This window comes from Colletotrichum phormii (assembly GCF_030913505.1).
Source record: "Colletotrichum phormii strain CBS 102054 chromosome Unknown BDP81scaffold_9, whole genome shotgun sequence".
In the NCBI taxonomy this organism is placed as follows: domain Eukaryota; kingdom Fungi; phylum Ascomycota; class Sordariomycetes; order Glomerellales; family Glomerellaceae; genus Colletotrichum; species Colletotrichum phormii.
The window spans coordinates 1,709,446-1,722,688 of NW_026851451.1; the positions used below are offsets into that span (position 1 = coordinate 1,709,446).

Genomic DNA, 13,243 nt, shown 5'->3' on the forward strand with positions numbered 1-13,243 from the left:
CAATTGGACGATTTGACTTGTGTGTTGAAAACTCTACTATTCGTATTCTTATCGATGCCAACATGCCTATTTAGGAAACGATTCCCGTGGGGACAATAAAGGTGGAAAATCATCCACTTCACTTTGAGTATTGACTCAAGCACTCTTTTCCATGGTTGTCCACTTCGAAGAACTTGTTTGTCCGGTCGGCTACCCTCGAGCCGTCTTGAAGTGGCTACATGAATGGAGGCCAACATCTAGAATCAGTCAGCAACATGACTCTCGCGACATCCAGCCCAGCAAATTATACGAATACTATACTTGCCGAAATTGGAATTATGGCAGGGGGCTTCAGTGCCGAAAAGCTTGTATCCGGATGGGAAGGTTAGCGTTATGAGTGTGCATGCCACCTTGTTCCTTGTACAATGCTACACCTCCAGGCCTGCGAGCCGCCAAGATCTTCATCCCACCGGACCGGAAGAAGGAGGCTAGGGAAGTCCCTGCTGAAGGCGGCACGGAACGCTACTCAACTTGAACAGTATTCGCTTCAAGATCCTGCTATAATAGCTGAATACGTGTTCCAGCCGTATCCCCTGGGCGTGTTAGTAAGGACCCAACTTATTCGTGCATAGTAAGCGGGAGTTGACGGTTCGCGGAAAACCTGTTTCACTCTAATCATTCGAGTCTACGGTTGAAAGGGCCTGTGACTGACTTGGCTTACACGCTTTGGATAATGTGATTTCCGAAGAGCGTTATTTCGCCTGCGTACATGTAAGAAAAGGCCTCCTGGTTAAGGGGTAAGCAATCATCGTGACTTCATCAAGTGATAATGTGCCAGGCATTCAGCTGGAGCACTCCAGTAGAAGCACACGACGATACATCAACGCCTCCGGCTTCGGCCGGGGCAGCATCTCGCAGGAGACGGGAATTGTGGGTATCCCGGTGTGTTGCGCTCCGTGTTGCTGCAGTGATTTTCAGCTTCCGACCTTCCGGCCCTCCGGATTCCAGGTCTTCCGCAACGACAATATGCAGGCCTTACTTCTAAAGGGCGAGCTCCGTTCACTTCAGTTGAGGGGCACGCGGAGCTTCCTCAAGCCAGCCCACATGAGCAACAGAGTCTAGAAGCCGTGCCAGCCTCTCGTCCAGGACAATCACAGCGCTCTCTCGAGTGGGAATGATCCTGATTCAGAAGGGGTAATGGGACTTGCATGTCACAGAAAAAGGCCAAAATGAAAGCAATGATTATGAATTCGATTTGGTATTTGCCAGTCTCAACACCTCCAAGACACGAAGGAAGGCTGAGACTAAGTACTAATTTATACGAGAACAATGAAACGACTTTGGTATGGTAGAAACAAAGAAAAAGCCCGCCCAAGAAACAACAGAACAGTAACGTCAAAGAAAAATTACAGAAACAACGCTCATGAATCCCAAATCGGCCCAAATGCAGGAATTCCCCTCGCCTCCATCCGATACACAAACTTATTCACAGTAGGCCCGTTGGAAATAATCGCAACACACTCGGCCCCGCTCTCCTTATACACATTATACGCCGACTGCACCAAGTCAGGCCTACCACGCTCATCCGTATCCCAGATCAACGCGTCCGGGTCCGCCTTGAGAATTAGATCCATGACGCCCTGGCCGTACGTCTTGAGCGGGTTCTTGGTCGACCAGACGACGCGCGCGGGCACCCTCCGCTCCATGAGAACAGGCAAACAGGGACCAATACCGGAGCCCGTTGCCACGAGAACCATCTTCTTGAAGAGGGGGGCGACGGCGAGGACGCCTGAGGCGGGTGTGCCGCGGGTCCAGATCGAGGTGGGCGGGTTCTCGATGATGCGCTTAGTCCAGTCGCCGGCCTTGGAGACGACGATGGAGAAGCCCTTGCCGCTCGGCTCCGGGATGGCGGCGAAGGCGTGCCATTCGACCATTGGTCTATCCGTGATGCGGACGCCGCGCGAGGTGCATGGCCCCGGGGTGCAGAAGTCAAAGTGCAGACGGACGGCGTGCTTGGAGAGCGGCTCGGGGACGACTTTGACGCGGCGGAGGCGCATCCAGGGGAGCGCGATGCTGAGGGATGTGAGGGCCACGAGATAGAGCGCGGGGGTCTTTGCCAGGGCCGGACCGAGGGGTTCGGCGGACATGGAGGCCGCGGTCGCGATGACATGGGCCCATACGAGAGCGAGGGCGGACCAGCCTGCGAAGCGGTGCGTCCACTCGAACTGGTCGTGCATCTTGGCGCGGATGGTAGGGTAGGCCATGACGAGGATCATGAGGAGAAGGAGGAGGATGAGGTAGGTTAGGACCAAGGTGATGAGGTTGACGGAGTAGAGGGACTGCGGCGCGATGAAGCTACCGGTTGCAGCGCCCGTGAAGATGACCCACCACACGGTGGCGGAGACGGCGCAGCCCGAGTGGACGCCGCCATTGTGGTAGACACGCGCAAAGTGTCTGCGGATGGCGAGCGGAATGGAGGTGGGCACGCGGGAGCAGAGCCAGAAAATGAAGTTGACGACGTAGTCCTGGCGCAGGAGAACGGCGCCGAGGAGGTTGGCGGCGACGGCGGTGGCCAGGTGGTTCAGGGGCAGAGAGAAGTTGCTGTTGCGGCTCTCGTACAGCATCCACACGAAGACAGCGAGGTTGGAGACGAAGATGACGCCAAAGAGCTTGCGGTAGACATTGAGTCCGCGGTGACGGATCCATCTCCAGCCGTGGAAGCCCTTCTTGGAAGGGAGCTCGTACTCTTGTTCCTCTTTCTCGGCCTCCTCCTCGACGAAAGCGGCTGTCTTCTCCAAGTCGATGTTTCTCTGCTGAGAGTCGACGACGGTGAAGGTGCGAGAGTCCACGAGTGTGAAGCCGCCTTCGCTGGTAGGGCTGACGGCCGTCTTGATGGTCGAGGCGCTCGACGATTCCTGGGGCGTCGACATGCCCGTCGGAATATCGGCCAGAGGCAGCGGCGGCGGAACCTGGGCCGCGCCGGAGGCGATGTCGCGGAGGGCCCGCTTGTCGACCTTGCCGTTGGGGGTTAGCTCGATGACGGGGAGGTACTTCCAGACGGTCGGGACGGCGTAGAACGGTTGGCCCTCGCCGACGACAGTCTTCAGCTGAGCTTCGTCGATCGGCGCAGGGGCAGAGTAGAAGCCCCACAGACGATCGTCGATTTTCAGCGCACATCCCTTGACAACGCCAGGGCATTTTTCAATAGCGCGGGAGACGCCATCGAGCTCGACGCGGAAACCAGAAATCTTGACCTGGTCGTCTTTCCGGCCGAGGGGCTCCAAGCTACCGTCTTCGAGCCAGCGGGCGAGGTCGCCAGTGTTGAACATCATACGACTATGTTTGGGTTTACCTGTTAGCGTACTTTTCTCTCAAGTCTCGGCCGCAAAAACGTGGATAAAAAGAGGCGCAAAACCAACCCATCCTTTGTGAACTTGTCGACCTTATATCTTTGTGCCGTCAACTCCGGCAGGTTGAGATACCCCCTAGAAACGCCTAGGCCGCCGGCCCACATGACGCCGGGTTCGCCAATCTTGACAGGGTTCTCATCTTCGTCGAGAATGTAGACGTTGGTGTTGGGGTTAGGCTTGCCAATCGACAAAGTCTTGCCCGGCTTGTGAAGGTGCGCGGTGTTGAGAATGCTGATTTCAGTAGGACCGCATACGTTCCAGAACTTGACGTAGGGCGCCCAAAGCTCGGCGAGGGCCAATGGGCAGGGCTCGCCGCCGACTGCAATGGTCCTGATGTTGGGGAAGTCCTCGCGCCTGGGCATGCGCTTGAGGACGACGGAGGGTGTCGCGATGACAATGTCGACACGTTGCAGGCAATCCGTCCAGAGATCATTGCCGCTGCCTCTGATGTGAAGTGTTCCTCCGTTCATCATCGTGCCGAGAATCTCCCACGCGCCTACGTCTCACATTGCCGCGTCAGCGTGGTCGGACACTAGAGGAATAGAGTTTGAGACATTTGACTTACACATATCGAACCCGACGTTCAACAGTTGCGCTACGTTCTTTCCGACGCGGATGCCCAGCTTGGAGGGCTCCGCTAGAAGGGTGTTGGTAACGCCCTCGTGTCTCACATCCACTCCCTTGGGTCGCCCGGTAGTGCCCGAGGTGTAGATCACATAGGCTCCATCCTCTGGCTTGACAATGACACCGGGGTGCCCATTGTTGCCGTGCTTCCACAGCCAACTGTTCGCGTCGAGGTCTACCACCCTGACAAGGTTCCGCCTTTCCGAGGGGATGCTGCGTAGCACCTTCTCTCTGAACTTGGGAAGGCACAGGACAACCGGCGCGTTGGAGTCGATGATGTCATAGCCGAGTGTGTCTTCGGGGATGATGCCACCATCGAGAGGGACATACTGACCACCCGCCTTGAGAACGGCAAAGATGAAGACGACCATTTCGATACAGCGAGAGTAGACGAGGACTACACGGTCTCCTTTCCTAAGGCCGTATGTTCCTCTGAGCTCGTTGGCGAGCACGTTGGCCCTGCGATTGAGCTCCCGGTATGTGATAATTGTGCCATCGTAGTGTCGGACAGCCGTGGCGTCAGGATGTGCTGCCGCGATGGACTCGAAGGCGTGGTGGACGACGTGGTAGGGTACCACATCACTCGGTCCTCTGCTGAATTGGTTGAAGAGAACTCTGTCCGCCAGGGACAGGTTTTCCAGCGAGTGGAACGAACGCGAGGGAACCATGATGAGGAGCTTCTGGATGTTGATGCCCTGCAGTGATGTTGCCTACCAGTAACACGCCTCGTAGCCACATCTCGAGAGGTGGGCACCTCGAACCAGATATATCTCCTCCCGGGACCATCGCGTCTGTGTGTTCGTGCGCCAGTGTCCTCGAGAAACGGAGAAGCGCCAGAGACCCTGCGCGGCCTTGTGGGGGAGTGCATTCTTTGTTTTGGTAACTTCGCCAAAAACCTGCCTAGATTGCCTCAAGCTCCGTGTTCAAACAAGGTTCCATATTCCCAGAGCCCCCCGTCCGCCATGGCATGGTTCATGGATGATATCAGGGCTGGACTCTTTGCTTCTTTCAGCTCCTTCCTATGCAGACATTTGTTTTAGATAGTGTGGAGAACGCAAGGAACCTTGCAAGAATATGGATGTGATCGGGGTCCCTCGATGAACGAAAGCAGTTTCTGTACGGAGAAGCGGATCCTCGACCATGGATGCAAGCGCGAAAGAGTAGAGGGAGGCTATATTCCGTTGTGACAGGCAAGGTCGCCAAGGGAGCATCTGGAGCAGTCGAAAATCCGCCTCCTCCCCTTTAGATAAGGGCAAAATTTTTGTCGTAACGACCTCCTCCATTCCGCGGTAACAGGACCGCTGGCCATCCGGCGGGGCCATGCCGGACGAGACGTCCAAATCCGGGAAAAACGGAGGTCAATCCGGACCAGATCCGCCCAATGCGGCAGCTGTCGCCTTCTGTCTTGTCGATGGAGCACCTTGCCAGGCGTTGCCGTGGGATGTAACAAGGGGCACGGCAGTGGAGGACGGACGTCTTGAAGATGGATATGTCCAGGGGGGCTGACGAAGTTGTTGTCAATCAGTCGACATGTGCCATCCATTACGTGCCGCGATCGTGGAGGAGGAGGAAAGGGAAGCTAGGCGCCTGTGCGGGTTGTGCCTTGCTTCGGACATGGATGGTGCCCCTGTCCGCACATCGTCCCGGGGGGAACCCTGGCTTCCGCGGCTCATGATGCTTGTCGACCGTTTGGCCGCCCACCCCTCTCCCTTGAACGACCCTCATGCCAGTTTTGTCCTCTTCTGCGACTGCGAGTCCACCCCCAGCCGAGATGTGACGCTACTCCAGGTCGACACTCCCCCCTCGGCCGGATTCGGTCATAACAGGGTGGCACTCTCTAATAAAGTGCGGCGATGTTGTTGCTGGCGAAGAAGAAAAAGGGTTCCGGGAGAAAGAAAGCAAGACCCGGGAGAAGAAAAGATCCGACGACTTCTTTTGTCTCTCTGCCATGTGTTGACCACGCTGCTTCAACAAGCCATCAACACCAACACTGCCCCTCTCTCGCCTGAGTTGCCTCGCCTTACCTCCAAGTTTACACGTTTTTTAATCAGTTGTTGCATTCCGGTGATCCGCTAGCCCCAAACTCTTTTTCTTCTTCTTGTGGTCCTATTCCTGCGGTAACCTCATCCGACTCCCGAGAAATCATGGAGAACCTCACCACTCTCAAGTTGACGGCCGACTCCGAAAAGGGCGTCGCCCTCGTCCGATTTGACCGTCCAGCCAAGAGAAATGCCTTCTCTCAGGTCATGATCGGCGAACTTGTTTCGACTCTGGCTCATCTCGATGCCCTGGACACCGTTCGCGCCGTTGTCGTCACCGGTGGCCCAGAAGGTCCTTTCTGTGGTACGTTTTGCAATTCTCCTCATACCGGTCGAGACAGATTTCAGAGTTTGGCTCCAGAAAACCATGTCTGGAGGGGGCGCAACAAGCTTACCCCCGTCGTCGGATCTCTGTCCTCTTCTCGTCTTCCTCGGCTTCATTTGCTTTTTCTTTCACCCTTCCACGTGCATCTGCACACTCTCGTCGTTGGCGCCGCGCACGGCAGTCAATGATTTCCCGCCCAAGCAACTGCCATCTCAACTCCATCTGATTCCCCACGGACTTGATACACAGGGGGATGTCCGCTGTCGTTCTTGTTTCCAAGTCCCTGAAACGTCATGAAAATCCGCACCAGGGGCCCACTGGCGGGCCCCTCTCTCATCTAATCTAATGGAAGCGCGACGTTGGCTAATCCGTTTAATGGTGCAGCCGGGATGGATCTCAACGAGTTGGTGCAGATCTCCACGGCAGCGGCCCACCAGCGCGCCTTTCTCAAGGACCTCACAGACGCCTTTGCCAACTTCTCCAAACCCATCATCGCGGCTGTAGTTGGTTTCGCAGTAAGTTGTGCTGTCGGAAGTGGGAGCCGCCTCCGACTACCTGTGCTTGGTTTCTTTTTCTCTGTTGCCTCGCATGTCTCACAGAAACAATGCTAACGTGAGAGCCTCAAGTTGGGCGGTGGTTGCGAGATCGCTTTAGCAGTAAGTCAAGAGTTGCCCCGACATGTTTCTGCGAGGTAGAACCTAAACGGCTCACACTTCACGATCCAGTGCGACATGATCTACGCCGCCGAAGATGCTTCGTTCGGACTCCCAGAAATCAAGATCGGAACGATCCCAGGCGCGGGCGGCACTCAGCGTCTAGCTCGTGCGTTGGGCAAGCACAAGGTGAGTAGCCAAAACCAGTCGGTTGACTCGTGGTGGCCGACTTCAACAGCCGAAATCTTCGCTCTCACCTTGAAACGGACAAACTGACCATCTGTAGGCCATGGAGTTCGTGCTCACCGGCGACTCAGCCAGCGGAGCCGAGTTTGAGCGTCTCGGCGTTGTCAACAGGGTGTTCCCTCGTCAAGAGGTCGTGCCAGCTGCCATGAAGCTCGCTGAGCGCATCGCCATCATGTCGGGCCCCGTAACCAAAACCGCGAAGCAAGCCGTTCTCACAGGTGGGTGGCTCCGACTCCAAGACCGCTAATACAGGGTGGCTCCGGATCCTACTTAGGGATCGAGGGGGCGGGCCCCTGTGCGGACCCCGTGTTCTGGCTCGCTAACCCTGCTACAGTCGAGAATAGCCATCTTGATGCCGGGATGACCATGGAGAAATCTCTTTACTACTCGACTTTCAGCCTTGGCGATTTCAATGAAGGAATGACCGCATTCCTGCAAAAGCGACGTCCCGACTTCAAGCACACGTAGGTTTCGGGTGGCCCGTACGTAACTTTCGGAAGAGAACCGCAGCAAATGTCACGCGCCGGGTACCGCGCTGCAAGGTCATCGTACGCACTATAATCGGTAGACTCCGTCTGCTCGGATGACTCGACCCAACTACTATACTCGAGTCCGTGGTTTCCACGCGCCTCGGGCTTATCGTTGTTGACTCGTTGATTACTGATGGTCGGGGACCATATTCGTAGCGATGCTGGGCAGCAAACTCTAGATACGGAAGCTGATGAATCGAACCTTCTTTGAAATGACATGTCGCCTTCGACTTCGGAAGCAAAAACAGAGCGATTGCACTCTAGAAGCCCATCATGCAAGCTTGGCATCGATATCGTGATAGTGCACCTCCTCGATTTGGATGGTATGTCAATGCCACTGCACCCCCATCATCTTGTCAAAGGAGGGACGGTTATGTGAGCATGGAGGAACCTTTGCGCCGAATGTTGCTGTCATCTGCGCGGCTTGCATTGTGCAGCGCGTTAGACGGTTACACTGCCATCCGTAGTCCAACCCACCACCCGAATCTTCAATACTCAAGCGCACATGCAAATGGTCGTTTTCGTAAGGTAGCCATGGATTACGACTTGCCATTTTCGCCTAGGTCCTGTTTCTCCCTGCATATGTTATTGCCTCTAGAAATACATTGAAAAAAAAAACATCTTGCAGTTTCGTGTCCATACCGTGCCTGGACTTGTTTTGCTCTCATGCTTGGCTGCCTCAAACGTTGTGCTCCCCTGGGGTGACTGCAACTGCGCCATTTTACCCGCGCGCAGCACTCGGTGCAACGTTAAAGCGTTGTGCCTGTTGTCCCGACATCAAAGATGGAATTGCGCCACCCGTCTCGCTGATACTCGTGCACTCTGTCGCCTGCCAGCACAGCCTCTTCGTTCCACATTTTAACGAGACTGCCAGGGGCGTACACACCCTTGAAAACTCCGCGTCCAGGCTGCGCGACACCCACCCGGGTGTAAAGGTCGGGGTCCTCGGGGGGCACCAGTCTGGCCGCCACGGCCTTGAGGAATGTCCACATATCCTGCGGGTCGGCAATACGAGTGGCCCTCAATCGTTCGCGTGCGAAAAGAAGTTCTCTGTTGGCGAAATGAAGCAGCTCGCCAATGCTGGCCGCAATCTGAGCTTCCAATGCGGCCTTGACCGTTGGCCGAATCAGAGGCTTGAGTAGCCAAGCGAGCCACGAGAACTTGCTCTTTCGGAGGCTGTAATTGAGATGGTGGATGCGGACGCGGACATTGTGCAGCGTCAATATGTCTTCAAGCCGCTCCTTTCCAACCTCCACATCGATGGCAACATCGATTCCACGCTCATCCAGGTAAAAGCCCGCAATGCCAGCATCGGCCAAACTCAATATTCCCGAGTGGAGGCGCAGCCAATATCCGAGGTCTTCGGCGGCAATCGACAATCCTGATACTGTAATTCTCATGAGAGTCTTCACCGAAGACGTGGTACGAAAGCGGGCCTTGCGGATCTCGACATCATTTTGTGTGGAAATATTGATCTTGAACGGTAGGAAGGAGCTGTTGTTGACGGTGCGCCCCGGTTCCAAAATAAGGTTCTCCAAGAGAAGATCGATAGCCGGCACCGATACTTCCACCCGGGGAATCGGGATGTACTGAATTGCCTGCACTACCATGGGGATGAAGACGTTGATGGAGTCCGCCACCAATTCGCCGTTGGTGTATTGATGTGCAGGTGACAAAATCCGCAGAATTCGCCTTGTGGTATTCATTGCCTTCTTGATATCCGTGTCTTGGAGCACAGAGTTGAGGGCAAGGTAGACCTTCTCCAACAAAACATCAAGATCATCACGTATTGAGGACTCGGATGTCAACTGTCTTGACTTGGCTCTCAGTTCCTTGAAGCGGTCCTCGGCGTGATCGAAGAAGTCAGGGTCCGTCAGTATGTCCTGAAGCAGATTGCCGATCTGTCTGATAAGATTGTCGAACTCAAGGTCGCTGCGGCCATGCTCCATGACCGCCTTGAACTGAGCCTCGACATCATTCCAGTGCTCGCGGCTACCCAAGGACGTCAAGAATAGCCAAAAGTTGTGGAGTGCACGATCAGCCTCTGGATTGGTGTCGATATCTTCTTGGGCAACCTGGATGGTATCGGAAACTGCGTGCGAATAGGCCAGCAAATATCGCCGGATGAGTAATGAAAGAGTCGATACCGAGTCAGAGTAGTCTTTTCTCTCACGCAAATTGACAATCGTGCTCTTGAGCCTGTGCACTAGCGTCTCTTGTTCGTCGCCAGTGACATGCTCCGTCAGGCTCTGGCCCGCTTCGTCAGCGACACGGGCGACGCCATCAGTGACAACCTTTGCGATGTCAACGACCTCATCCTCAAAATCGTCTTTAGTCGGGGGAGGCTTCGAATCCCCGTTGGCATGTTTGACGGCTTCCTCCTCCTCTTTTGAGGGTTCAATATCCTTGGCCGCCTGCTTCGAGACGTCCGACAGGGTGAACGCAGTGTCGCGGAAGACCTCTCGACCAATGGTGCTCAGATCCGAAAGTAGGAGGCGGAAATCCGAGTTGGTTAATATCAAGGAGCCAACCGTTTGCAAGCTTTTGTAAGCTTGGCAATTGTCAGTTTAAACTCTGGACAAACTTTCTTTCCTAGGTTGGAGCGGACGTGGGGTTCCTCGTGTTATTTAAAATGAGATGACCCACCTGCCACAGTGTCGGCTCTTGCCTTCGCCTTGGATGCTCGTGCACCGATGTCGTACGCATCCACCGACAGACGAGCCTTGGTGAGATACCAGATAAAATCCTGGATTTGGTCTTTGTCATTCTTGTGCAGTAGTAGCTCTATGAGTTGCTTGATCAAAAGCTTGACGTTGAGAACCAGGGCTCGTCCGGAGTCGCTGAGATCGGGGGTATCAGGGTTGAGGACGTCAGCAGACAGGAGACTGCGCAGGTTGATGATGAGCTGTTCATTGGACGGCATATAACCCTTCCCGATGGCGCGGAGCATCTGGTATGTGTGTAGCTTCTCGTGCAGGCGCTGCTGTAAGGCTGTGTCGTCTTTGTAGCGCGGCAGTAGAGGTTCGCGCTCGCGATCCTCGCGCGATGGGCGGCCGAAGCCGAAGAAGGACATCATCTCGTGCTACGGCTGCAGCTGAAGCCTGCTGCTTTTCTCGGTGCACTTTGAAGGATACTGATGGCCAGATTGTTCTCAATCAGGGGAAAGATATCGTCGCTGTGTTTGGGTTGGATTGTTGCTGTGTCGTTGAAAATCGTCACCACCATGGTAAGTCGGTGGACAAAGCTACGCGGGAAGGAATGAACCAGCACAGCAGCAGTGACTGGGCAATGACGTAAGTACAGAGCTAAGGTGCGTATTCGTAGCTGTCGGCCACCAATGGGACGCCGCCAAATCACGAGGCGGAGCATCGTGTCCGAGTCCGGTACGTACAGCCCCGGTCCAGCCAGGAGCTTGGGCCCCAGATCCGACCTGCGAGACCCTGAATGGGAAACATCGAAATTCCAAATCATCAAGATTCCCATCATCCAGTCAGTTGGTAGCTAGACATATCGTCTCCTCCTTCTCTCCGCGATCCCTGCGTATATCCTCACCTTTTGTGAAGAGTAATGATGAGATCGAAATTGGCTTGATTCTTCTCTGGCAATAATTCCAGGTCGCAGGTTCGGGTGCCGGCCAGCTGTACCAAGGTCATACTCCACGGAGTCGTCATCCTCTTCATGCAGCGATCTAATTAACACATTCAGCCCAGTCATTTTGGGCCAAGGCGAAAGGTCATTGTTCGCTTGTGAGTACCCGTTGATCCAACAAAGTGGATGCCTGGGGTCACTTCCTGTCAATCTGGTGCCCGGCAAGCAAACATCCCCGCATCCAACTAGCTGCGTCAGGGGCTGCAGGCAAACTTGTGAGTGTCACTGGACTGCAGATATTATCGGCCGAAAGCTCTCAGCCCTATCCCATTCTATGGCAGGTATGTATGGTCTTTATGCCTCAATTGACATGGATGGTGTAGCCTGAGTAGCACGGCTCCTGCGATGCGACCACACAACTATCCCACACTTTTTAGTCTCGGATGAGTCCGTTTGAACCAGCACCCTGGGCTGTCACGAGAATGATGACGCACACCACTGAACGTCAGATCCATGGATCCGCGGTTATGGCGCTTAACTTGCGGGATGCTCAATAGGTGTTCCAGTCTGGCAAAGGCATGTGAGTGATGTATTGTTCATTGGTTGGAAGCCGCCCGACCTTATATCAACTTCACCGTCTTGTAGTTAGCCAGCACATCGAGCAACCTGGAACATACTAAACCCCTGAATCTGCTAGCGCTCGTTTCAAATGAGCTCACATCACGTCGGAGAGCCATCTAGTTCCTTGATCTAAAATCGTTCATTCCAGTCTATCAGCCTTGGGCCCCGAGACTGAGTCCTCTTCACGGGCATCATGTGTTCTCAACTGTGTCTGCCTTTAGTGACTCTGAAGAAGGCCTATCATGCCGATGACGCGGTTCTCGCACCCTTCATATAATTTCAGCTCTATTAATCTGCCTCTCGAACTTTCTTGGAAAGCTCACGGTTCAGCTTCAGTCGCAGAGAACTCGTGATGCTTACTACCGCAAGACATTAAATCAAAATAGTGCTGGCATCTTCGTTAAACAATGTGTCAATTGAGCGCTTCAACTTTCTCATTACGGCATAATAAACCAATGCGAACCATCAACTTGTTTTTTTCTGGCCGCAGTTGCTGTATCTGACAGTTTCGGAAGGCGACGACCGGCAGTTCTTTCCATTGTTGCCGATCCCGCCAGGCAGCTGTGGTGGAACCGACAGCTCAAGGCAGGCAGCCGCCTCGGTTAACCTGCTTACTAAGGCAAGGTACACGCAGGGCTCCCAATAGGCTCACGGGTACCCGTGAAAATGACTAAGCAAGCTGGCGGCACAGATTGACGAACGCGTCTCGCGTCATTCTACACGTTTCTCTGCTCATGTCAACTCGGCCACAAGTTTCTGAAAAGAATGGAAACAGCCCCGAACAATCCAGCACTCAATTTCCTAGACGACTGTCTACCTTCTAAAAGCGAATATGAATCCCGCGATGACCTCATATTGGCAATTAACAATTGGGCAGCAACAAGGGGATACGCCTTCACGACCGGGAGATCGACCAAAGAGAAGAGTGGACGGAGGACAATTACGTAATCGTGCGATCGGTCGTGTCATCCCCAAGCAAAGCAATAATGCGCCAAAGACGAACCACGAGCAAGGGAACCGGTTATCAATTTTCCGTGCTTACTAAAGAATACTTGGATAAAAGCATATGGAGCTTGAGCCACCGCCCCGATAAACGGTTTTCTTCTCATAATTATCCCCCAAGCTAGCATCCGTCTGCTCACCTAACACACTGTAAGCTGATAGAGGAGGATTTTGCGAAAGTAGCCGGCTGTTGGTATTCCTCTCACAGGGAATTTGGTTCGAACCG

General features: G+C 54.4%; 4 protein-coding genes across 4 annotated transcripts; 2 read left to right on the top strand and 2 right to left on the bottom strand.

Annotated features, from left to right (window-relative positions):
- Positions 1-1,400: 1,400 nt before the first annotated feature.
- BDP81DRAFT_318258 (amino acid adenylation domain-containing protein) lies at positions 1,401-4,681 on the bottom strand (the record flags this gene model as incomplete). The annotated part of the gene is made up of 4 exons (XM_060584341.1): positions 1,401-2,744; positions 2,862-3,315; positions 3,399-3,885; positions 3,955-4,681. The coding sequence occupies 4 exons, from the start codon at positions 4,679-4,681 to the stop codon at positions 1,401-1,403; spliced, it is 3,012 nt and encodes a 1,003-aa protein (XP_060446020.1).
- A 758-nt stretch (positions 4,682-5,439) lies between these two features.
- On the top strand, positions 5,440-6,193 carry BDP81DRAFT_223520 (uncharacterized protein). Its single transcript, XM_060582824.1, has one exon. It carries the CDS (start codon positions 5,544-5,546, stop codon positions 6,087-6,089), a length of 546 nt encoding a protein of 181 aa, XP_060446021.1. The 5' UTR covers positions 5,440-5,543; the 3' UTR covers positions 6,090-6,193.
- On the top strand, positions 6,061-7,912 carry BDP81DRAFT_223506 (enoyl-CoA hydratase/isomerase). Its single transcript, XM_060582823.1, has 6 exons — positions 6,061-6,356; positions 6,762-6,892; positions 7,004-7,033; positions 7,103-7,219; positions 7,317-7,494; positions 7,611-7,912. The coding sequence occupies exons 1-6, from the start codon at positions 6,158-6,160 to the stop codon at positions 7,742-7,744; spliced, it is 789 nt and encodes a 262-aa protein (XP_060446022.1). The 5' UTR covers positions 6,061-6,157; the 3' UTR covers positions 7,745-7,912.
- A 643-nt stretch (positions 7,913-8,555) lies between these two features.
- On the bottom strand, positions 8,556-10,882 carry BDP81DRAFT_318263 (uncharacterized protein; the record flags this gene model as incomplete). The annotated part of the gene is made up of 2 exons (XM_060584342.1): positions 8,556-10,357; positions 10,453-10,882. 2 exons carry the CDS (start codon positions 10,880-10,882, stop codon positions 8,556-8,558), a joined length of 2,232 nt encoding a protein of 743 aa, XP_060446023.1.
- Positions 10,883-13,243: the final 2,361 nt, after the last annotated feature.